Genomic DNA, 25882 nt, shown 5'->3' on the forward strand with positions numbered 1-25882 from the left:
AGAATTATTATATCTTTCCTTATGTGATCCATTGTTACTATATCATGGCCTTATCTGGTGCCAACTCCTTGGTCAGAAACATAACCTCCAATTATAACACTGCTCCTGTGGGAAAATGTGATTCACTCTATGATGTGGTTTCTAGGAACACATTGTGGGGAAAAGTCGAGAATGCCTGCCTTTTTTAACATATAGGCTTTTCAACCCTTTATACTATCAGTTATACCTTGGCGAGATGTGAACAATGTGTCTTAGATTGGAGGCTGTTGATGGATTGTATTTGAGTGGGGTCTCAGAGCACCACCCCCCCAAGTGCATACAAAGGGGATAACAAATGTATACGTCGAGCTTAAGTTTCAGTTGGAAAGTTTGCTACAAATATATACACTCATGGTTTTTTTTTTTTTTAATATCCCAGAGGTTTATTCTAGAATACTGAGAAGAGAATGAAATTAGGAATTTAGGAAATTCCTAGTAAGGAATTTAGAAATTCCTAACTAGGAAATTAGGAATTAAAATGCTAGACTTAATTTTGTAAAATGCTGGAAAAATATCAAGTTACACTCATGTTTTTGAAATGAGAGTTTTATTTAAAATGTTATAAAGTAAAAGATCTCTCTTCTCTGTGATGCCAAACATCTTGATCTTCCAAACATAGGCTATAGTTATAGTTACTGATAAGTCCTGGCTTTTCTCTCAAACATGCAAAAGCTCATTGTCCTTTTGTGCTCCTTTTCATCAGTAATTAGAATTACATTATTGGTAAAAATCTTTAACATACTATTTTAATTACTTCTAAGATCCTGATATCTTAGTTATGAGATTCTCAGTTACAAGGACAAAAAATAAAGCTTATTAAGTTTTGGGGTTTTTAAAATTTTTTTTGGAAAGTGCTTAAATTAATTGAATATGTCCAATCAACTTAAAAAAAATCTCTGTCATAATAGTATCCATTGGGACTTAGAAGTTACACAAACTAAATAACTCCTCAGAAATACTGAGAATATAGTGAACGGTAGCCTTGGTCCCCAGAGGGCACATACTATACTTTTTCTTTTATTCTTTTCATGAGAAGAGTTAGCCAAACTCTCAATGGAACAAGGAACAGATTTGATAACAGATATTAACCTAACATCAAGGAAATGAGAAGGTTAATCTTACAGGCTTGGATTTAGGATAATCCTGACAACAGTACATCAGAGCTGTCACGTTTAGTTCATTCAAACAAAATTTTAATTTTCTTTAAAGTTTCTTTCGGTTAGTGAAACCTTAGCTCTCATGAAAGGAACTAGATCGACAGCCCTGAGGACACTTTTTTGTCACCAGCACAGCAGCATACCTGCCAGCATCCCAGGTATACCAAGCCCAAGTCCCAGCCTGGAGGGGGCAGAGAGGTTGGTGTTTGGACCCACAGGGATTCCTTGCAATGAGCCTTTAGCAGCAGGGCCTGGCAGGTTGCTTGAGTTGCTGCTCAAACAGAGCACATTTTTATATCCCATTACAGCCCCACTTCATAAGCACTTCCAGCCTTCCTTTTTGCTTCTGTATTGCTGTGAAAAGTAAAAACAGTCCTTTCCTAACAATATTGGTTGGATTTATCATATATACTCATCCCTCTTGTCTTTCGACATGTTCTTTCTGTATCTGATCCACTGTTATGGCTTAAATTACACCTGTGCATGTGTTGGTGGCAGCTGAAGCTCTCTCTGCAATTTCACTTCTCTCCTGAGCTGCAGGCCCAGACGTATAACCTACTCTGTGCCTCTCTCTAGAAGCCATTGTCTTCAGTGTTTATCAAGTGCCTGGGTTAGATGCTTTCTTAGACATCATCTCACATTATTCACATACACACAAGCCAAATATTATTTCTGTGAGAAGAGTCAGAAGAAATAACTACTCAGAATAGGGAAAGAAATTCTAGGCTTTATATTCCATACTCAATAGAGTGGTCATTGTGACCCTCTAGGAACTGTGGTTAATGAAATAAAATTTATTCTTGTAGGAGTACTGACCACTGAATTTCCAAAAATTATTGTAAGCAGTTCTTAAAAATAGTTATTAAAATGAAGCTTAAAAGGACTCAAAAAGGTAAAAAAAAATTAGAAAATTGAGCTAGTAATTATAATTGAACATTAAGTTTATCTCAGTTTCCTGGTAGCCAAGGCAAAAAGGACAACATGAAAACTTTACTCTGTGACAAAAGGAAATGCATGAGTTTATCTGGAGAAATGCTCTGATTAGCAATGAATTCCAGGAGTAATTTTTAACATACATACTTGTAAAAGGGAAATTGCATAACAAAATGACCATTTTCAAGTGAAGGGTTATATAAGATTCATTAATGCTCTTATTATGATCAACTGTTTGTGCAATAAATGGAAATATATAAGATCATGTGTAGAATATCTTCTCTGGTGTTATATGTTAGGAGTAATTTCTCACATATACACTTTCTAAAATAAAAATTGTATAACGAATTGGATTACGTTTGTAAATATAGGGTTGCGAAGAACACAGAAATGTTCACATTATGACCACTTGTCATATTGACTTTTGACCAAAGTTGAAGATATAACATTATACCGTAAAGATATTTTCCTGAGGGCTTCCCTGGTGGCGCAGTGGTTGAGAGTCCACCTGTGGATGCAGGGGACGCGGGTTCGTGCCCCGGTCCGGGAAGATCCTACATGCCGCGGAGCGGCTGGGCCCATGAGCCATGGCCGCTGAGACTGCGCGTCCGGAGCCTGTGCTCCGCAACAGGAGAGGCCACAAACAGTGAGAGGCCTGCGTACCACAAAAAATATATATATAGATATAGATATTTTCCTGAGAATTTAAGGTAATATAACCTAGAAGTATTTAGCTTTCTGGATAAATATTCTTGGTCATATTATGAACAGTAGAATGTTCATAGATAATTTTGTAAATCCAAAAGAAGGGGGAAACTACTAGGAAAGGGAGAATCCTTTGTCAGGAATTTCACCAACAATGTCTACCTACAACTTCAAAATCAGCGTAAGATTTATGTTTTTATCCCATGATTTTTAAGAAAAAATGTTCAAACTATCATAAGTTTTTTTAAAATCACCATTTTTGGTAATTGATTTTATCAAATGCCATACCACTGTACTTTTCATCAATTATAAGATTCACATTTTTCACAATTTAAAATCTCCAATACTAAGTTACTTCTTATAATCAATGTTAATTGGCAGCATTCTCTTTCTGTCTCAGAGATATATAAAATGTGTCATGATTTAATGGTTTCTTTTTTTTTCCTTTTTTGTTTAGTTGAAGTATAGTTGATTTACAATATTGTGTTAGTTTCTGGTGTCCAGCAAAGTAATTCAGTTATACATATATATATTCTTTTCCATTATAGTTTATTACATTGAATATAGTTTCCTGTGCTATACAGTAGGGCCTTGTTGTTTATCTATTTTATATATAGTAGTTTGTATCTGCTAATTCCAAATTCTTAATTTATCCCTCCCCACCCCCTTTCCCCTTTGGTAACCATAAGTTTGTTTTCTATGTCTCTGAGTCTGTTTCTGTTTTGTAAATAAGTTCATATGTATCATATTTTAGATCCTGCATATAAGTGATATCATATGTTATTTGTCTTTGTCTTTAATCTGTAGGTCCATCCATGTTGCTACAAATGGTGATTTAATGGTTTCTTAAATTCAGCGAAATATAATTGTATACTTCATACATACTTCTTACATTTTAGTTCAGTTTGCAACACAAAAAATCAGACTATATTGATTAAAAGAAGAAAAAAAAAACTAGATTCTGGCAACAAAAGGGTAGTGGATTACTTCTCCAAAATTGTTGACATGTTATTGGAAAGATAGAGAATCAACTCCTTAACTGAATCCATGTTGTAATAAACCCTAGTGACTTGATGGAAACAATTTTGCAAATTTTGCAGTAAGTATCGTATAAATTTGTGTTTATCGAAAACACCCTCAAGTTTATTAAATGTTTGGCATTTTACCCGTCTATTCCATGGACTCCATACGACTTCATAAAGTTCTTTAGATAATGTCATGCCAAGACCATGGAGATGACATTTTGATGTCAAAACAAAATAATATAACAGAAACGTATAGAAACAATGTTGCAGTGACAAAATGAAATGTCAGTGGAGGTCTGTTGTAGCATAATGTCAAAACAAAATGTCAGCCACAATCCATGGAGACACTATTATGATATCAAAATCAAACAGTATCAGTGCCAGTCTGTAGAGACATTACAATATGAGAAAAGACAAAACAGAATGATATCGTTGAGATCTGTGACTTCTGAGTCTCAATGTAGCTTTATGTCGGATAACTGGCTTGTGACAAACATGGGTAATAGTTCAGTATATGTTTTCTAAATGCTTCTTTTGCAACTCAAGAAAATATCCCAAACTGGTTCTTTAGTAAAAATGCCTGTGTTAGAAAATTGCTGATGTTTACATCTAAATCTGTGTCAAAGTCTGTGTCTGTGTTCTGGGCTTCTGTTGCTACCACACACATAATTAGTTCTATTTGGTCTTGGCCTAGCTTCCCTGCACACTAGTGCTTGGACATCAGCTGAACGTAAAAATATGGGAAAGGCAGTGTTACAGTCTGCTTGTAAGGGATCATACTGGGTTTTAGCAGATGCTCTGCTCCATTTCTTTCTCCTCTGTCCTCAGGTATAGCTGGCACTGCCCCTGCCTTGGGGAGCCTTCAGGCATCAAGGCTGGTTTCAAAATGTACATCTGAATTCCCATGACCTTTGCCCCTTCCACTATGGTTCAGTAGCACCTTGGCTGGGTAGTTACTTTATCTGTTTTCCAGCTCTTCAGTATTAATTGAAAGATCAAAAATTTTTTGTTTATTGCAGAAAAACAAATCTTTTAAAAATCTGTAAACCTGCTAAATAAGGATTTTTTCCCAAAAGAAAGTTATTTAAATTAGTAAAGTATCAGATTAAAGTCTTTGAACAATATTTTAGACACAGAGAAGTGAAAATTTCACCATATGAATCACCTTATAAAGGTCAAAAGGTTTTTATCCACATTTTAAATGATTTGTGTCTGGAATTCAATATTACCAATGTTTGTTTTTTTTTTTGGAAATTTGAAAATCCCTGAAACTGAGAAAAAGTTAAACTAGAGAAAAGAACCTCTTCTATGAATACTGTGCCCAGAAAAGAAATTATATTTTTTCTCATTTTATTCAGCTAAAGTATAATTTGAAAATTTCTAAATATTTAAGCAAAATGATACAATGAAGTCTTGAGTAACTAGAAGCCAACCAAGCAAACCCACAATTAGCCAATGTGTTTGCAAATTGCACTTTTTAGGAGAAAGAGGTAGATGCCTACAGAAGTGCTACTCTTGGGAGTTTGTAAAAAAAAATTATCAAAAAAAAGTAAAAGGGCTTTGGGATAATACCTATAGTCAGTAAAGTAACATTCAACTCAATTTCTTCCTTTTGTTTCCTACTCAGAGTAGTCAGTAATAAGAACTAAAGGTCAGGACTTCCCTGGTGGCACAGTGGTTAAGAATCCGCCTGCTAATGCAGGGGACACGGGTTCAAGCCCTAGTCTGGGACGATCCTATATGCCGCGGAGCAACTAAACCCATGCACCACAACTGCTGAACCTGTGCTCTAGAGCCCGAGAGCCACAACTGCTGAACCCACATGTCACAACTACTGAAGCCTGTGTGCCTAGAGCCCATGCTCCACAAGAGAAGCCACTGCAATGAGAAGCCTGCGCACCGCAACGAAGAGCAGCCCCTGCTCACCTCAACTAGAGAAAGCCTGTGCACAGCAACAAAGACCCAACACAGCCAAAAATAAATAAATAAAATAAATAAATTTATAAAAGAAAAAAGAACTGAAGGTCATGAGAATCTTGAAACTTTTTAAAAAGTTAAATGATATTCATCATTCCTTCTTTCCAAGATGGAAGAGAATTTAGTGCTTTCTAGAAGGATTTTCAAACATGAGGATTGAAACAAACAAAAAGGGCTTTTGATGAACTTTTAGTTCTTCAGAGTATCAGTTGGTTCTTCTAAGACTATGATTGTTTGGGATCTTATACTAGGTTTAATTTGCTTGTATTAATTCACATGTAGTAGCCACAAAACTATGCTGTCTCCTGAAAAATGACATCAGCTTTGTGTGTGGTGGGGTCTGTGGAGTCTGGAACTGTATTCTCAAAGCATGCTCTGTAGCTGAGGCAGGACTGTACTGTGGGAGAATCAGGACACATTCTTTATCATGAGCACCAGTGGAATGATTTTAAGAGATCCAAATGGGAGCTGGTCACTATTTGGCAGGAGAATTAGGAGTGGAGGCCAGAAAATATTGAAGCAGAGAATTAAAAATTATAAATCATAGCCCCCACATTGACCAGTGGGAGTAAACTTGTGTAATAAACATAAAGCCAAGCTGTGAATTTCATCACATGTCAAAGAAGGAAAACTGTTTTGAGTATTAATGTCAGAAAGTGCGTTTGGGGGGAGAAAGTTTGGAGGACTTGGTTAAATCATTAAAATATGATTTACTTCTATTTGGAGCTTTGTAGATTACATATGCAATGCTTTAAAAATTTAGTCTCGGGCTTCCCTGGTGACGCAGTGGTTGAGAGTCTGCCTGCCGATGCAGGAGACACGGGTTCGAGCCCCAGTCCGGGAAGATCCCATATGCCGCGGAGCGGCTGGGCCCTTGAGCAATGGACGCTGAGCCTGCACGTCCGGAGCCTGTGCTCTGCAACGGGAGAGGCCACAACAGTGAGAGGCCCGCGTACCACAAAAAAAAAAAAAAAAAAAATTTAGTCTCCAAGTTTATATATATATATATATATAAGTATATATATACATATATATTTAACACATAAAATATAAACATATAGCATAAAATCATATACTCTTAAAAAGTTATATGAAACATATAATGAAGCTGTATATTTGGTCCGTTTTTTATCTGATCTTGTGAATTGTCACGTCATTGCTGCCCCATCAATGGTTGCTATGTTTGAAAATTTTGTAAGTGTAACTCAGGAAGAAGATGTGCCTCAGGTGCGCCGGGATTGGTACGTGTATGCATTTCTATCATCTTTGCCCTGGGTTGGAAAGGAGTTGTACGAAAAGAAAGATGCAGAGATGGACCGAATCTTTGCCAACCCTGAAAGCTATCTTAAAAGACGCCAGAAGACTCATGTGCCCATGTTACAAGTATGGACTGCAGAGAAACCGCATCCACAAGAAGAGTATTTAGATTGCCTCTGGGCCCAGATTCAGAAATTGAAAAAGGATCGCTGGCAGGAGCGGCACATCCTAAGACCTTATCTTGCCTTTGACAGCATCCTGTGTGAAGCACTGCAGCACAACCTGCCTCCTTTCACACCACCTCCTCACACTGAAGATTCGGTGTACCCGATGCCAAGGGTCATCTTCAGAATGTTTGATTACACGGATGATCCTGAGGGTCCTGTAATGCCAGGGAGTCATTCAGTGGAAAGATTTGTGATAGAAGAGAATCTTCACTGCATCGTTAAGTCCCACTGGAAGGAAAGGAAGACTTGTGCTGCACAGCTAGTGAGTTATCCTGGGAAGAACAAGATCCCCTTGAACTACCACATAGTTGAGGTGATCTTTGCAGAGCTGTTTCAACTTCCAGCACCCCCTCACATTGATGTGATGTACACAACACTTCTCATTGAACTGTGTAAACTTCAGCCTGGCTCTCTACCCCAAGTTCTTGCACAGGCAACTGAAATGTTATACATGCGTTTGGACACGATGAATACTACATGCGTAGACAGGTTTATTAATTGGTTTTCCCATCATCTAAGTAACTTCCAGTTCCGTTGGAGCTGGGAAGATTGGTCAGATTGTCTTACTCAAGATCCAGAAAGTCCCAAACCAAAGTTTGTAAGAGAAGTTCTAGAAAAATGTATGAGGTTGTCTTACCATCAGCGTATATTAGATATTGTCCCTCCTACCTTCTCAGCTCTATGTCCTGCAAACCCAACCTGCATTTACAAGTATGGAGATGAAAGTAGCAACTCTCTTCCTGGACATTCGGTTGCCCTCTGTTTAGCTGTTGCCTTTAAAAGTAAAGCAACCAATGATGAAATCTTCAGCATTCTGAAAGATGTACCAAATCCTAACCAGGATGACGATGATGATGAAGGATTCAGCTTTAACCCATTGAAAATAGAGGTCTTTGTACAGACTCTGCTACACTTAGCAGCCAAGTCATTCAGCCACTCCTTCAGTGCTCTTGCAAAGTTTCATGAAGTCTTCAAAACCCTAGCTGAAAGTGATGAAGGAAAATTACATGTTCTAAGAGTCATGTTTGAGGTCTGGCGGAACCATCCACAGATGATTGCTGTACTAGTAGATAAGATGATTCGTACACAGATTGTTGACTGTGCTGCAGTAGCAAATTGGATCTTCTCTTCAGAACTATCTCGTGACTTTACTAGATTGTTTGTTTGGGAAATCTTGCACTCCACAATTCGTAAGATGAACAAACACGTTCTTAAGATCCAGAAGGAGCTAGAAGAGGCTAAAGAAAAACTCGCAAGGCAACATAAACGGCGAAGTGATGATGATGACAGAAGCAGTGACAGGAAAGATGGGGCTCTTGAGGAACAAATAGAAAGACTGCAGGAGAAAGTGGAATCTGCTCAGAGTGAACGAAAGAATCTCTTCCTTGTCATATTTCAGCGTTTTATCATGATCTTGACTGAGCACTTGGTACGATGTGAAACTGACGGGACCAGTGTATTAACACCGTGGTATAAGAACTGTATAGAGAGGCTCCAGCAGATCTTCCTACAGCATCACCAAATAATCCAGCAGTACATGGTGACCCTGGAGAACCTGCTCTTCACTGCTGAATTAGACCCTCATATCCTGGCTGTGTTCCAGCAGTTCTGTGCCCTGCAGGCCTAAGGGTCATTTTTTTTTCCCCTCCTGTCAAGATTTTTTTAAGATCTCAAAATAATGTCTTATTTTTGATGGTTTGAATGCTTGCTTTCTTGTAGCATCCTTTCTTGAAGCAGAGGGGGAGGACAGGACAGTGAAGAATATGGTATTGATTACCTTTAACTGCCCCCTAGAAAGCAGATATTCCCTAATGACAATAATGTGACAATGACCATAGGATGGATGTATTATATATGTGACAGATACAACTTTTCTCTGATATTTTTTCTCCTTAAGGCACAAAAGATAACTGATTTGAGGTATGTGCAACACTAGAGGTCAAGCTTACAAAGTAGTATATAGAACTGATGGGTTTATTATCAAGTAGCATAGCTTTTCACAGCTCATGGGTAACCTAACATGGCTGAAATAAAACTGAAAATATGTTTTTTTAAAAAAAAAAGTTATATGTGTATATTCGTGTGTGTATATATGTGCGTGTGTGCGTATATATATATATATATATATATATATATGAATGATCCTAAAAAGTAATATAGAAATAATCCTAAAGTATATTGAGGAGTGGTATATATTATCCTGTTATGAAAAACAACAACTATCTTACAATTTTAGAACAGTCACATCCGTGCCTTTCATATACTAAAATAAAACCAATGTAAGTATCCATATTCCTTGAAATATCAAATATTCTTGAAAAGATATTTGATCTACTTGAAAATAATTGAGAATTAAGCATAATACAAACTGGAAAGTCCAAAACTTGACAGAGAATAAAGATATGTTTTCCTCTTTTCTTCTCGAAAATCACTCCAAAACAGCAAAAAGAATAAGAAACAAATACTATCTCTATTTTTTCTGAAAATAGGTATATCTTTTTATTACCATATATGATGACAGAATAACCCCAGGATGTCAAGACACAAGCTGACATTGGCTCCTCAGACCTAAGATTGGCGGGTTCTCCTCTGAAGAAACTGAACAGCCCCAGTAGGAACCCTCGTACACTGACATGTGGGAATCCCCACCCGTAAAAGTGGCTCCCTGCCCAGCCTTTCTGGAGTAATAGCTGCCGTTTCATAAGCCCCACCCATGCATACACACAATGACTAATTTTTTTTTTTTGGTGTGGCATGCAGGATCTTAGTTCCCTGACCAGAGATCCAACCCGTGGCCCCTGCAGTGGAGGCACAGAGTCTTAACCACTGGACCACCAGGGAAGTCCCAATGCCTCATTCTTAAATAGAAAGGACAGGCAAGCTTATCAAACATCTGAGGAACGCCTTAATTATGGGAGACAGATGAAAACAATAACAATAAACTTAAGAGAAGAACTTGGAATAAACAAAAATTACAGGAAAGAGAAGAGAAAATATTTAAAAACTGTAAGTAATACCCACCATGAAATAAGAGAAGATACTGCAACCATCAAAACATGACCAGGAAGCTATTGGAAAGGATTATTAAGAAAATATGAACAAACTGTTGGAAAATAATAAATATGATAGCAGTATGAAGAAACACAATTGAAAGCTTGGTAGGTAAGATAGAAGAAATTTCCCCCAAAATAATGAGACATAAGACAAACATGGCAGGAAAGAAAGAGAAAAAAAATCAAAGTTCACCTTGGGAGGTCAGGCATTTAACGTATATGCTTTCTAGAAATAGAGATGATGATGGAGAGAGTGTTAGAGAAATAACATAAGAAATTTTCCCACAACTGGAGAATTTAAGATTCTAGATCAAAGAATCGATTTTAAAAAGGGAGCAGTGAGAAGTTTCAGAATACTGGAAATAAAGAGATGAGCCTTTAAAAATAATACAGTAAAGAGTTGGGAGTCAGAATGTTAGCTGACTCAACAGCAGCATGGGGAGCAAGAAGACAATGGGGCCCTACCTTCAAATACTGCAGGGTAATGTTTTCTAACCTGCAGCTCCATCCCTCACCAAACTGCCCATGAGTGGTGATGGTAGAATAAATATATTTTAAGCATGCAAAGATACAACATTTTTTGTTTCCATCACATCCCCTTTTAGGCAGCTATAGAATGCATGCTCTAACAAATCCCAGGTTGATGATGAAGAGAGATGCTGGGAACTAGGGAGCCAGTGCAGATTGGGACCTGCGGGACAAGCATGGGGGCTGGAGAACTCCAAGAAAATAACGAGTTGATAAGCTGTGGTAAGTTTGATCTTGTGGAAATTTGTATTAAAAGCTGTAGAAGGGGTTTCGCTGGTGGCGCAGTGGTTAAGAATCCACCTGCCAATGCAGGGGACACAGGTTCGAACCCTGGTCCGGGAAGATCCCACATGCCGCGGAGCAACTAGGCCCGTGTGCCACAACTGCTGAGCGTGCGCTCTAGAGCCTGCGAGACACAACTACTGAAGCCCGCGTGCCTAGAGCCCATGCTCTGCAACAGGAGAGGCCACCGCAATGAGAAACCCGTGCACCACAAGGAAGAGTGGCCCCTGCTCGTCACAACTAGAGAAAGCCCACATACAGCAACGAAGACCCAAAACAGCCAAAAATAAAATAAATAAATAAAAAAGCTGTAGAGGGCTTCCCTGGTGGCGCAGTGGTTGAGAGTCCGCCTGCCGATGCAGGGGACACAGGTTCGTGCCCCGGTCCGGGAAGATCCCACATGCCACAGAGCGGCTGGGCCCGTGAGCCATGGCTGCTGAGCCTGCGCGTCCGGAGCCTGTGCTCCGCAACGGGAGAGGCCACAACAGTGAGAGGCCCGCGCACCGCAAAAAAAAAAAAAAAAAAACAACTGTAGAGAGGGAGAAAATATTTGCAAAATCCCCCACATATCTGATTAAAAAAAATACACAAAGAACGTTTAAAAAATCGTTTAAAACAATAAGAAAACCAACAATCTGATTTTTAAAAGGATCCAGGGCTTCTTTGGTGGCGTAGTGGTTAAGAATCCGCCTGCCGGGCTTCCCCGGTGGCGCAGTGGTTGAGAGTCCGCCTGCCGATGCAGGGGACACGGGTTCGTGCCCCGGTCCGGGAAGATCCCACATGCCACGGAGCGGCTAGGCCTGTGAGCCATGGCCGCTGAGCCTGCGCGTCCGGAGCCTGTGCTCCGCAACAGGAGAGACCACAACAGCGAGAGGCCTGCGTACAGAAAAAAAAAAAGCTGTAGAGAGGGAGAAAATATTTGCAAAAACCCCCACATATCTGATAAAAAAAATACACAAAGAACGTTTAAAAAATCGTTTAAAACAATAAGAAAACCAACAATCTGATTTTAAAAAGGATCCAGGGCTTCCTTGGTGGCATAGTGGTTAAGAATCCGCCTGCCAATGCAGGGGACACAGGTTCGAGCCCTGGTCCGGGAAGATCCCACGTGCTGCAGAGCAAAGCCCGTGTGCCACAACTACTGAGCATGTGCTCTAGAGCCCGTGAGCCACAACTACTGAGCCCGCTTGTCACAACTACTAAAGCCCACGTGCCTAGAGCCTGTGCTCTGAAACAAGAGAATCCACTGCAATGAAAAGCCCATGCAATGAAGAGTAGGCTCCACTCACCGCAACTGGAGAAAGCCTGCGCGCAGCAACAAAGACCCAACACAGCCAAAAATAAATAAATTTTTTAAAATTAATTAATTAATTAATTTAAAAAGAGCCAAAGGCCTTCACAGGCGTCTCACCAAAAAAGATACAGAGATGGCTGATAAGCCTCTGATAAGATGTTCCACACCATATGTCATCAGGGAAAAATGCACATTGTGAGGTACCACTACATACCTATTAGAATGGCTAAAATGCAAAACACCAACAGTGCAGTGAAACCACTCTATATGATGCTGTAATGATGGGTCCGTGTCTTTATATATTGGTTCAAACCCATAGTATGTGCTGGTGAAGACGTGGAGCAACAGGAACTCATTCATTGCTGGTGGGATACAAAATGGTACCAGTACTTGGGAAGACTGTTTAGCAATTTCTTACAAAACTAAACATACTCTTACCCTACAATCCGGCCATCATGCTCCTTGGTATTTACCACATAGAATCAAAAACGTACGTCCACACAAAAACCTGCCCACACATGTTTGTAGCAGCTTTATTCATACTTGTCCAAACTTGGAAGCCACCAAGATGTCCTTCAGTAGGTAAATGGATACATAAACTGTGGTATATCCAGACAGTGGAATATTATTCAGGGCTATAAAGAAAGGAGCTTTCAAGCTATGAAAAGACATAGAGAAGACCTAAAGGTGTACTACTAAGTAAAAGAAGACAGTCTGAAAAGGCTACATACTGTATTATTCCAACTTTCTGACATTCTGGAAAAGGCAAAACTGTGGAGACATAAAAAGATCAGGGGTTGCCAGGGGAGGGGTGGTGGGAAGGGATGAATAGACATAGAGGATTTTTAGGGCAATGAAACCACTCTATATGGTACTGCAATGATGGATCCGTGTCTCTATATATTTGTCCAAACCCATAGAATATGCAACACCAAGAGTGAACGCTACTGTCAACTGTGGACTTAGGGTGATAATGATGTGTTAGTGTAGATCCATGAGCTGTAACAAATACCCCACTTGGATGGAGGATGTGGACAGTGGGGAAGGCCATGTCTGCATGGGGACAGGGTGTACATGGGATAGCTCTGTACCTGCCTCTCAATTTTGCTGTGAACTGAAAACTACTCTAAAAAATAAAGCCTTTTTTAAAAAGGTTGTAGGAACAGGGTCTAAGAAAATGAAGCAAAAGGAAAACCGTGAATGTCATAGAAGAAAGGAAATGTAACCATGATGCGCCACTTGAATTAGCAGTGGACAATATATGAATAATGTAAACGCTAAAAAAAACAAATCATTGAAAAGTTGTGCTAGAGCTCTATTGGGAGGAACTGGGAGTGGGAATTGGGATTGCAGTGTGTAAGAGAGCTAATGCTTCCCCAACCTTCAGAGGAAGTCAGCAGTGTTTTTTATTTTATTTTATTTTACTTTATTTACTTTACTTTGCTTTATTTTATTTTCTTCCAGTTCTGTTGAGATATAATTGACACACATCCCCGTATAAGTTTAAGGTGTACAGCATAATGATTGGACTCACATACATCGTGAAATGATCATCACAATAAGTTTAGTGAACACCCATCGTTTCATACAGATGCAAAAGTAAAGAAATAGAAAAAAACAGATGTTTAAAACTAATGAATCAGAAGATAGCAGTAAAAATGTATCATTCTGAAATATGTAAATACCAGAGCTATTGGCTAGATATGGGTTATTATTAAATCCCTAGCTTTTGTTTTGTGTAATGAGTCATACTGATAATATTGATACATTTAAATAATATTGAGTCCAGTATTAAAAATCACTAAGTGAAAGAAAGTGAGTCGTGCAGAAATCATCAAGAGTATATCACAAACTGGGAATTATGATCAATCCGTTCTGACTGTCTCAGGTTGAGTTAAAAAGAAATATCATAGAAAACAGCTAAAAGCCTTAAAAAGTGGGGGTTTTTTTGGAGGAGAAGGATTGGGTAGCCAGAGGAACAAGATGTGATGAAAAAGGAGATTCTTTTATTTTAAGCTTTTTCTTTAGCATTGTAACGTATAAACTATACATAGGCGAGTATTACTGTGAAAAAAATGTAATTTACAAAAGAATAATGTCTACCATTAATTCCAAACCAATATGGTCACACTTTTTGTGCTCTCTCATAATAATTCAGTTAAACATAAATGAGAAGTTAAGTTGATTGACATTTCTGTCTCATTTATTTCCAGATAAATAATTTGTAAATTAGGTTGTGGTCAAATTGTGAATAGAAGAAAAGCCTAGAAAATTATTAACTAATAATTATGAAATTAATTTAGAGCATAAATAGAAGTAAAAACATTAATTACCAGTCAAGAAAAATATTCTAATGATCTTTAAAATGTTTAAAAATAATAGATGCAGACTCTTTATTTGGGCCCATCCAATGTTGTTTTTTTAGAAAATGAATAAATGTATGTTTCTGCTTTTATTCTAGGCATCAAAAGTGTTTCAGAGTTAGCCACTCATGAAACCTACAGGCACTATATCTCCTGTTAACATTATTTTCCACTTTAAGTCATTTCAGAAAAGCCATATAGAATGTAACCATTATTTAGAATTATGACATGAGTATTAAGCACTGCACTGCATTGGAATTTTTATCCTAAAAAAACCATAGCTTAGTTTTGTATAATATTTTGCAATTATGCTGTCATAAAAGACAGAGAATGCAAAAACAAAGAAAATGTTAGCCTTAAATTCTGTGTAATCATTTCATGATTAAAGAGTTAAAATAATGGTTCTATAATTAGTTTCTATACTTGTATGATAAAACCTCTGTAATGTGAAAAAGAACATGATAATTGTTTTATTTTGTCATCAAAAACCATCAGTTTTGGTAATTTAATTTCCATTGCTTTTTTATTTCAAATTTCCATAATATATTCCTGATTTTCACTCTTCTTTTAGTTCTTCAGGGTTTTCACCTATAATATTAAAATCCATTTGCTCTTTCTTCAGACACTGAATTGTATATTTTAGTTTAAAGCACAGACTTTAACTGTAGGTCACAACTGACTAACCTTTGTATCCCCAGTGGTTTTACTGAATGAATAGTATAATCCATAACCTTTCCTCAACTCTCTAACCCATTAGAATAACCTTACATGTCCTTGCCGTTTAATAGACCGTTCAAGAAAAATCACACGATTTATGAAAAGTAAGTGCACTTTGGGTATTAACCCCAAATTATAACTGCTGCTTCCATTGTGCAAAGAAAAATGACATATGGGGTTTCTTATAGGCAGTAACATTTTATTTTCAAGAGTGCATTTAAATTCATAGGTATACCTGGAAAACATTTTCTCTCCCATCATTTATTCGTTTAAAGCCACACAGAGTTGCCTGCTAGGAAGACTCATGCCTGCAGAACTCTGCTTCTGTCCACGGCTCAGCCCCCATTTCTCACAGGGGCTTGTGGGAGCTCAATCTGGATTTCTCCACCATCCCTGGGGTCTTAGATTCTACCATTCACCCTCATAGTATTCAAAGACTGTCTGTTTAGAAAGGTTTATTAGAATACGATCTCTTTGATAGTTTTATATTGATAGTTTTTGAAAGCTTGCTAAATAATATTACTTTTGTGCTGAGTTTTACCGTATGCCTCCCTGGAAATGTGGCCTGAAGACTGATCAACCCTTCCTGGTAGAAACCAACTTGTATTATTTCTGTGAAATTTACTAGTTAGGAGGAGCCACCTCAGGCTCACGATGGAATATCTTTTTTCGTGTATTTATTGTTGAGTCCTGAAATCATGTATGTCTGTGCATGTGTGTGTTCTTTGTAGCTGGAGGAATTCCCCTCGAAAAAGTAAAGCTAAATTTTTCTCACTCCTGCCTGAGCCCAGTGACAGGCTAATAAGGAAGAATGATGATAGTAATAAAATGGGGTGAGGGGTACATTCCTGAGATTTTGCTTCTTAGGAAATGATAGCCCTGTTACCGAATGACCACAGAGGGACTTGGAGTGAGACCCCGTCCCAAGTCTTTCTGATGGAGAGAGATGACCCTCCCTGTGACTCATCACATCAGAAGCAAGTGCCGTATTAACAGCTTTGGTGACCACCTTTTCAACCCAGAGAACATAGCTGTACATTTTTAATTTGTTATGATTTATAACACTGAAATTGGTGTGAAATGGACCACAAATCATGGGTGTCAGAATCTGAAAATGAATTTTATCAGCTGAGGAAAGTGAGTGCCTCTGGGATTTGCATAAGTTTCTCATAATTCTTTTCATATTACAGATGATGAGTATAACTGAAAATAAACTGAAAATGACACTAAGTAGCTAATTTCACATGTACGCGTAAACATATATAAATATAGCCATTTAGCCTCGCTTTAGACTTTCCCTATAGTTCAAGGTGATTTGTACCTACTCATAGAAATATTTGTCTAAAATCCCTATAGTAAATATTAAGACCATTCATTACATCTCACAAATATCCGGGATTATCTACAGAAAAATGCGAACGTTAAAACAAGGTATTCACCAACTTTATTTTTTCACTGTACAAACTTGGAAGAGAGAATTTATACCAATATAAAAATGCTAAGATTGAAGAAGGATCTATCCCCAAATTTCAGATGTTGTAAATACCTTTCAGCATCACAAAAGAGCTGCCCTCGTTAGAAACTAACTTTGCATGCATAATTAATTTGAGCATCGCATTCCTCCTTCACAACCAGAAGAGAAATTGAATTCAGGTGTTTGGTGAACATACAGAGGATTTACTGAGAATTTATGACCTGTGGTTTGAGTGTAAAACCCCAAGATACTTGCTGATAAAACTTAATGAAGCTTGTGCAGAGGAGCTATTTTTATCTGTAGTTCGGTAATTGATACATTTCTTGGCTTAACCCTCCCACCCTTTCCCCCATTCCTCATAAATCTTCCAGTCTGAGAGGCAGAGCCATAGCAGAAAGCCAGTCTTCTTAGCCTGGTCCCACTAATGCGTACCTAAGCTGAAGTTCAGAGTTGGCTTTGTCATGGCATTTTAGCCTGTTCCTTCCCTTTTAATTTAGAAATGTATGCCTCTTCGCCTGCACAGGTGACAGGAGGCAAACCATGGGCCATGGGAAGAAGTGCTTCAACGTTCCTCTAAGAGAAGCAGAAGTTTTCAGAGGAGTGATACCACTTACTCTGCCTTAAGGAAGCAAACATGAGGCACAGTGGAGCCCATTGTTAGAATTTAGGCAACAAATTCATTGCCATTTAGAGGCTTTTCTTTTCCCCCTAGAGGAAGCACACTCTGGGGGACAGGAACCCGCCACAAGCACACCCTAGCACTCTCTCTCTGCTGCTCTGTGTGTCCCCGGGATTTCACAAAGAATGCTCCCGATTTGAGTGGCAGGAAAGAGAACATATGACACGTGCTCCATTTTACCATACGGGGTGTAATGGGTTTAATGAGAAACCCGGGTTTGCTCACTAATTTACAGCAATTAAGAACTCGGTTCTGACATCTGTAGATTATAACTACTTGTCTGGCGATTACAAGATCAGGAATATTTTATGGAATTGCTAATCAGCAGAGAAAAATATCTAAGTGAGAAGAGCGTTGTTCACCTGCAGCCTCTGAATGGCGTTGGTTCCTGGTCCCTGAGCTAGCATCCCTTCTTAGTTCAGTAACGTCACCCCCCCCACCACCAACACTTTAGTCATCCCTGTTCAAGAACTTGTTTATATCCACTTTATCACGCTGACAATCTGTCTATTTTGAGAGGATTACAACTCCGTACATCGACGCGTAACATCACAGTAAGACATTGCTTAATGATCTGAGACGCTTGTGGTCATTGCTGGCTGCCTGTTTCCAAAGCTATGTGACAGGTCTGCCCTACATATGTTTTCTCCAGTGTCACTTTTTGCCTGCTCCAGTTTGGTTGTCTGTTTTAAGTGACATCCGGGAAATAGTTGAATTTTGGACTTGCCACTGGTACTAATAAAGGCACTAAAAGCTTTTCCGTTCCTCGGATGTAAGAAGAATTAATCAAGCAAGGGAGGGAAATACGCTCTATAATTTTTCTCCAATGAAAATGTTTCCAAAAATACGAGTAGTCTTGCAGGATAGGTTGTTCCCATACTGTGCTGGATCTTTAGTCTTTCCGTCTCTGTAAATACCAAGGAAATCAATAAAAAGATAACATTTCCCTTAAATAAGTCGACTAAAACCCAGAAACCTTGCACAAAGTTTGAGTTGTTAGCTAAAGACATCAGAGGTCAGCAGAACAGGATCTGAGTATAAACGCATGGAGTCTTGGAAGCTTTAACTTAACTATCGCCTTTCTAAGTGTGCTGGGATGCAAACCATAATGAGGTTTCAGCATCCTGACTGTGGCATCCCAGGATCCGAAGAGGATCGGTCTTTGAAGTGCCGGCAGGTGGAGGAGAAAAAGTTCCTTAAGCAGAGAGGCTGGTACTTTTCCCATCTGGTGCGCCCGTGGAACACCTGGGGGGAGGTGATAGAAATATATCAACAGGAAAAAGCTTCGAGTGTGCAGCTGCTTTATCTCCACGGTCTCAGGTATAATTTGGAAATCGGCTTTTGCATTTTTTTTAATTGGGAAGAAGAATAATGTCCTTTTGCATCCCCAGTAATTGGATGCCAAGTACAGGTATGAAATTCACTAGCGTTTGGAGTAGAATTTTGTACTTAGGCCAGAAAGTAAATTGCTAGGGCTGAGAAGTATAGAGCAACAATGAAGAGGCTGAAGGTATGAGCTGATATGGGTAACCAGAATCTTTACTGTGTCCCTGTTCTTTTGCAAATTGGGGATTTGAAGGACATCTGTCACAAACTGAATCCTTGGCAAAGTAACTAAAACCCGTTTTAACCAGGAATATCTCCTGGTGGGTTGTGTGTTGACCCAGATCCTAGCAGGTCACCAATTTCTGCCAGAAAGAGAAACTAGGATGAGTCCTTGAGTTTGGTTTTACCAAACCACCTGGTTGGTGGGGCTGTTCTCCCCACACTCGGGGAAAACATTGTTGCTTTGGCCTTAAGAGGGCTGATTTGCAGAGATCATAGAACCAGAGTGGGGCGTTTTGAAGTGATGGGGAGGTTGACAAAAGGAGTTACCCTAGCCATTGGGTAGATTTCCGTGGGGTGTTCTTGGCTGTACGCTGGTGTCTAGTGGAAAGTGCACTCGATTGGTTTCACGTGTTAAAGTCTGGCAGTTACCATCTTTCAATGACATCCTGTGCAATAGTATTTCCTTTGTGTAATTTTTCTAGGAGACCAGAACTTTGGAGTGATTAATCATATAAATGATAGTGGTAAAACTCATTCATCAAGTATGATTCCTCTGTTTTACTCTGCTCTTCTAACCAACAGGCTTTGCAACAGGCAATATTTATTAGGTTGCAACTGTGGACAAGGCATAGTTCTGTGAGCCCTTCCAGGCTACTTGCTTTCATTTAATAGTGTACAACGCCCTCACATTGTTTAAGGTGACATGGTGGTGATAGGTGGTGTGTGTGTGTATGCTGAAGAGAGCAAGGTTTAGGGAGTTTAGGTGTTATCTTTTGTTGTCATCAGAGGGAGACCTGCCATACAATCACATCGCAAACCCCTGTTTGCATCATATCCACTAACATCGTACCGGCCAAATCAAGTCCCACAGCCAAGGCCATCATCAGTGGGTATCAGTTTTTGCTGCAGAGCAAGTTAACACAGACTTAGCTTCAAACAACACATGTATATTGTATCAGTTTCTGTGGGTCTGGTGTCTGGCAACGGCTTAGCGGAACGCCCCTGCTCAAGGTCCCATCCTGGGGCAATCAAGGTGTCAGCCAGGCTGGGTTCTCACTTGGAGGCTGTGCTTAGGGAAGCCCCACTTCCCTGCTCCTGGAGTTGTTGGCATTATTCTGTTCTTTGAAGCTGTAGGATTCGTGACAGCTCCCTTCTTCAAAGCCAGAAAGGGGAAAGAAGGACTAGTAAGATAGACCCTGTGTTCTTATTTAACCACGTACATGTAGTCGTACACATTTCTTGACCTTTGCCTCGTTTTACTGGATAGAAGCAAGTCACAGGCCCTGCCCACACTCATGTGTTTGGGTTGCACAAAGGTTGGGATCCCAGAGGCAGGGATCATGGGACGCCTGAAAGTCTGTCCATCATAAATATTTGCTAACAATTTACCTGCCGCAGGGATGTGACGTACAAAATATATGATTGTAATGAAGGCCTAAACTTAAGGAAGAGAAACACACACCCGTCTAAGTACCAAACACTGTAAAACAGTATCTGGGTCAGAGGACAGGGAGTATTGAGGAATTGAAAGGAAAAGATGAACATGGGCTGCAGTAGTTAGGAAAGGCTTCAAGGAGGTGGAATTTGATTTCTTTGACTTCCTGGTAGAATTGGAAAGATGGAAAGAAAAAGAAAGGGTATTACAGAAAGAAAGATACGAGCAAATTTATCTCCTCTCTTCCTTGGAAGTGTCTCTTCTCTTGTACTAGAGTGTAGAATCATCTCCCCCTTCTGAGCCCATGGATACATCCCCTCCCTCTGTCTTCCTCCTCTCTTCGCTTTCCCTTTCTCCTTCCTTCTATAGGAAGGAAAGTATGTACCAAGGTGGTACCTCCTTGTTCAGAGCAATGAGGTTATTCTCCCTTCCATTGAATTCTGGGTCTTAAGGCTATGCCCTCTATTCCAGTTTTCTGGATTTCCCTTGCATAATTAAACATGCAAATGTTAAAGTATTTTTAGTCCATAAAGAATTCATCAGTCACATCACAAACACCTCTCTCTCAGCATATGATGGTCTGAAAAGATAGGTCAGAACTCAAGCCTGCAGGCCAGTGTGCCCAGTGTTAGATCAGGAGCAGAGGCAAGGCTGCATGGACAATGCCCAGTGATCTTTTTTTTTAAATATTTGCTTCTTGGGCCTGTTACTAGGGGTCCACTAGCCTTATCTCGGTGCAGTGAAAGTAAATAACCTGGAAAAGCAACATATAAAATAGGCAGCATCTGTAGAATATAAAGTAGAGCTTACAAGCTAGCAGGCAACAGATATGTTTTTGTCTCACCTAGGATTGAAAAATTAAAATAAGCCAGTATTTAAAATTAGAAGGTAGGGGGCTTCCCTGGTGGCGCAGTGGTTGAGAGTCCGCCTGTCGATGCAGGGGACGCGGGTTCGTGCCCCGGTCTGGGAGGATCCCACATGCCGCGGAGCGGCTGGTCCCGTGAGCCATGGCCGCTGAGCCTGCGCGTCTGAAGCCTGTGCTCCGCAGCGGGAGAGGCCACAACAGTGAGAGGCCCGCGTACCGCAAAAAAAAAAAAAAAATTAGAAGATAGGGTGGGGACTATAATTCTGACTTCTCTCAAAAAAAAAAAGGTAGAAGGCAACATCAGACCCATATCCTTTCAGGGCAATGATCTACTGGAACCAAGTAAGGGCCTCCCTTTCTAGACCAAGCATATTTCTCCCAGTTGTCCAAGGACATACTTCGTGCTTCCAGCGCAGTGGGTCTCCTTCACTCTTTAGTTAATTGCCCTGCAGGCATTGGAATTTGTCCCAACTATGAAGCCTGCAGGCCTTGTTTTCAAAGTGTTGTCTGTAGAGCGCTTGCAGTGCTTTCAAATGCATGCAGATTCCTGGGCTCTGCACTAGCTGGGCTGACTCAGAATATCTCAAGATGAGTCTCGATCAGCATTTTTTGAAAAGCACTCTGGATGATGAGATTCATACACAAGACGCGTCTAGTGGTGAGACCCGCGATTATGAAGTTTCTTTCCTCATTCAGTGCACCTGTGCAGCGCAGATGCGGGGCAGGCTCAGATGCTTATCTACAGATAGGATTGGGGCTGCAGTTAGCATGGATTGGTGTTTTCAGCTACTTTTGCTCGTGAAGCACATGGCAGGAGTCCAATCTGAAGGTTTTAAAACTTAGTACTCTGTGTGATCTACCTCTGATAGGAGAGAGTACATTCCCACGGTAATTGGATGGGAAAGATTTAGGTTCCGTCTAAGTCAGGGTTAGGTTGTACACGTGTGTTAGGGATCTCCATAGTGTGTGATCCAATGTACGCTTTCTTGACCCTGTCAGAAAAAATCCCAGATCATTACGGGACCTCTTCATTTAGTTTAAATCCTCTTCATTTAGTTTAAAATACACACACACACACACACACACACTCACACGAGTGTGTGCACGTGTGTAAACACCAATGTGTAAGAAAGGCTAAATGCTAATGTTGGACATAAACCGTGTAGATTTTTTTTACCCAAAAAGCATCTCTGTCATTCCCATCCTCATCCCTCCTTTCTGTACACTCTTGGTAAATTATGATTTACTGACTCCTCATTAAGAGTTTTATTGTCTCATTCACCCATCTGATCAACTTAGGTGATATCTTTGTTATATTCCTCACCAAAAAAAATAATAATAATGAGCAACTTTAAGTTGGCAGTGAACCCAAGTATAAGTTGATTGGGGTCTGCAGGCATTCGTCACGAATGCTAATGAATATCTCAAATTTCCTTTGGCCTTCTTGGCAGAAGAGGTAACCAAGAGCTTTAGAAATCCAGATGTGAGTTATTGGCCCTTAGAGCCTGGCCTGAGAGGCAGAACTAAGCAGTTGCAGTGGTTCCATCTCTAGAAGCCAGGGTTTCACCTGCAGACTGCCAGCTGTTATTCCCCAAGGATTCTTGATAGGCTTCCAGTCTTTGGAAATCTCCATCCATCAGAAAACCACTGCAGCCTTCAACCCTCGGGTGCTTTGCTAGTCTTAGGCAGGTCAGTCTGCTTCCTCTAGAGCATAAGAAGAAAGGAAGCAAGGAAAAGGGAGTGAAACAGGGGTCTCGCCAGCTGCCCAGATTTGGAAATAAGGTCAGAAGTGACTTCCAGATCTTGTCTTGTCCTATGAAAAGCATGAAGGTCACCAGAACTTAAAATTAAGGACCTGGGTCCACTTCCCTTGTTGTGAGACTGAGAATGTAAATTGGTACAGCCACTATGGAGAAAAGTATGGAGGTTCCTTAAAAAACTAAAAATAGAATTACCATATGATCCAGCAATCCCACTCCTGGACATATATCTAGAGAAAAACATGGTTCAAAAGGATACATGCACCCCAATGTTCATTGCAGCACTGTTTACAATAGGCAAGACATGGAAGCAGCTTAAATATCCATTGACAGATGAATGGATAGAGAAGATGTGGTACATATATACAATGGTATATTACTCAGCCATTAAAAAGAATGAAATAATGCCATTTGCAGTAACATGGATGCACTTGGAGATTACCATACTAAGTGAAGTAAGACAGAGAAAGACAAATATCATATGATATCGCTTATATGTGGAATCTAAAAAAATTTACTTCATGATGCAAAAACTTATTTACAAAACAGAAACAGACTTACAGACTTAGAGAATGAATTTACAGTTACCAAGGGGGAAAGATGGGGGGGAGGGATAGATTGGGAATTTTGGATTGACATGTACACACTGCTATATTTAAAATAGATAACCAACAAGGACCTACTGTATAGCACAGGCAACTCTGCTCAATATTCTGTAATAACCTAAATGGGAAAAGAATCTGAAAAAGAATAGATACAAGTATACATATAACCAAATCACTTTTTTGGGAGACTGCGCATTCAGGCAATCACAAATAGTAAGAAGAGGTCCGTTTTCACCAATGGTTTGGACGTCATGGACCTAATAATTATGTGGTTAAAACTGTCTGTGCTACATGAAAATAATAGGGAAATATTTCTACTAAGACTTGTAAAATATTTCGCCAGGCAAGCCTCCTACAATCCCCCTATTAAAAGCTGTGAAGTATGCAGGGGACAAAAGAGTCACAGCTGGAAAGAGGGCAGTGAGGTGAATGAATGTTCACTTTCCTAGCCTTTGTCTTATGAATCTATCCACGTACCTACACCATCACAGTTTCACATGGAGGGTGAGGAGTTCTGTGGATTGGGCGTTCCATCTGGAAAACGTGTCTGCTGGGACAAGATAAGATGCTGTATATATGATTTAAAAACCAGTAGGAATAACACCCTACTAGGCTCAGGAGTGTGGAGGGGAAGTTTAAAGTGGTACCCACGTGTAGACGGAAGCGTCGTGTTGTCAACTAGCACATTTTACAGATTAACTTTCCATGTTCTCTGGCTGATCAGTCCCAAAGATCTATCAGAAGAGGAACAAAGGGAACATAAGTTTTCATTGACTGGGAAAATCATCAAATTGAATGTATCGACAGGATATTCCAGAAGCTCTCATGAAATTGATAGAAACATAAGGGTGATAGGAACCCACCGGGGAGATGAAGTGATGAAAGACAATCCCCTATTCTTAGAAGTTGTTCATGTTATGGTCCTGGATGTGATCATTTCCAATTTGAGATTTTCAAACCTTTGGAATTCTTGAAACTATGTGAAATTATACAAAGACGTGTTCGTTTGAGAATTTTATAGGCTCTCCTCTGACAGACTTTCCCTTTCCGGGCCACCTCTCACAAATGACATTACCCAGGGGGCTGTGCAGCCAAAAGAACTCAGATCCACTCTGAGTCATCAGGGCAACAGGTCTTCAGTGAAGGGACCCATCCTCCTATTGGCTGACAGCTTCCCATTCTGCCAGCAGCTTGGAGGGGTATATGTGATAAATATAAGACTTGGTTCTTGTCCTCAGGAAGTCTGAAGTTTTGTTGGAAAACTATATACCTAATGTGCTTGAATAGCTGTCCGGATTGGATGTAATTTTGTGCTTAGGGAATGGAATCCACCAAAAGTGCTGTGAGATTTAAGATTGATTTTGGTTATATCTATTACTCTTGCAAAATACTGTTTTAAATATGTATGTAATTTAATAGGGGAGGGGCTTTGATGTCTGCTGTGTGTTTTACTAAATGAAACAACAGGGTATAGTGAGGTGAGGCTGGGTTAGTGGCCAGAAAATTCTGGATTCTAGTCTCACATTCCCCACTGGCTAGAGAAAGACTGGAGACTTCAAACAAGTTACTTATCTTCTCTGAATGGCAGTTTCTACCTTTGTGTGTGTGTGTGTGTGTGTGTGTGTGTGTGTGTGTGAAATACTACCTTCTGCACCTATCTTATAAGCTTTCTGTGAGAATAAAACAGAATTCAAAGCTATAAAAAAGAAGGCAAATTATTATGAACTCATTGGTTCAATCAAACTACCACCTGAGGTTATTTTTAAAATGCTTTTCATGTATACTGTGAGTGTTGGATTTTGTGTATAGACGTGGGAAAACTCATAAACAAGAACTTCATATAATGGCATTATGAAAGTAATACTGCACGTTTGTGAGTCTATATTGTATGGTGTTGTCTCACTTGATTGTTACAAGTATGATATTTAGAGCAAAAGGGATTCTTATGTGCACTTCCTA

At 39.6% G+C, this 25882-nt stretch overlaps 2 protein-coding genes across 18 annotated transcripts in view; both read left to right on the forward strand.

Moving 5' to 3' along the window:
- The window catches only part of PARD3 (par-3 family cell polarity regulator), a 729337-nt gene that overhangs the window by 593231 nt on the left and 110224 nt on the right, over positions 1 to 25882 (forward strand). The window lies entirely within an intron of this gene.
- LOC132504127 (nuclear cap-binding protein subunit 1-like) lies at positions 7053 to 9376 on the forward strand. Its single transcript, XM_060121194.1, has 2 exons — positions 7053 to 7253; positions 7346 to 9376. Exons 1-2 carry the CDS (start codon positions 7053 to 7055, stop codon positions 8945 to 8947), a joined length of 1803 nt encoding a protein of 600 aa, XP_059977177.1. The 3' UTR covers positions 8948 to 9376.

The sequence above is a fragment of the Lagenorhynchus albirostris genome, chromosome 1, assembly GCF_949774975.1.
Source record: "Lagenorhynchus albirostris chromosome 1, mLagAlb1.1, whole genome shotgun sequence".
NCBI classification, from domain to species: Eukaryota; Metazoa; Chordata; class Mammalia; order Artiodactyla; family Delphinidae; genus Lagenorhynchus; species Lagenorhynchus albirostris.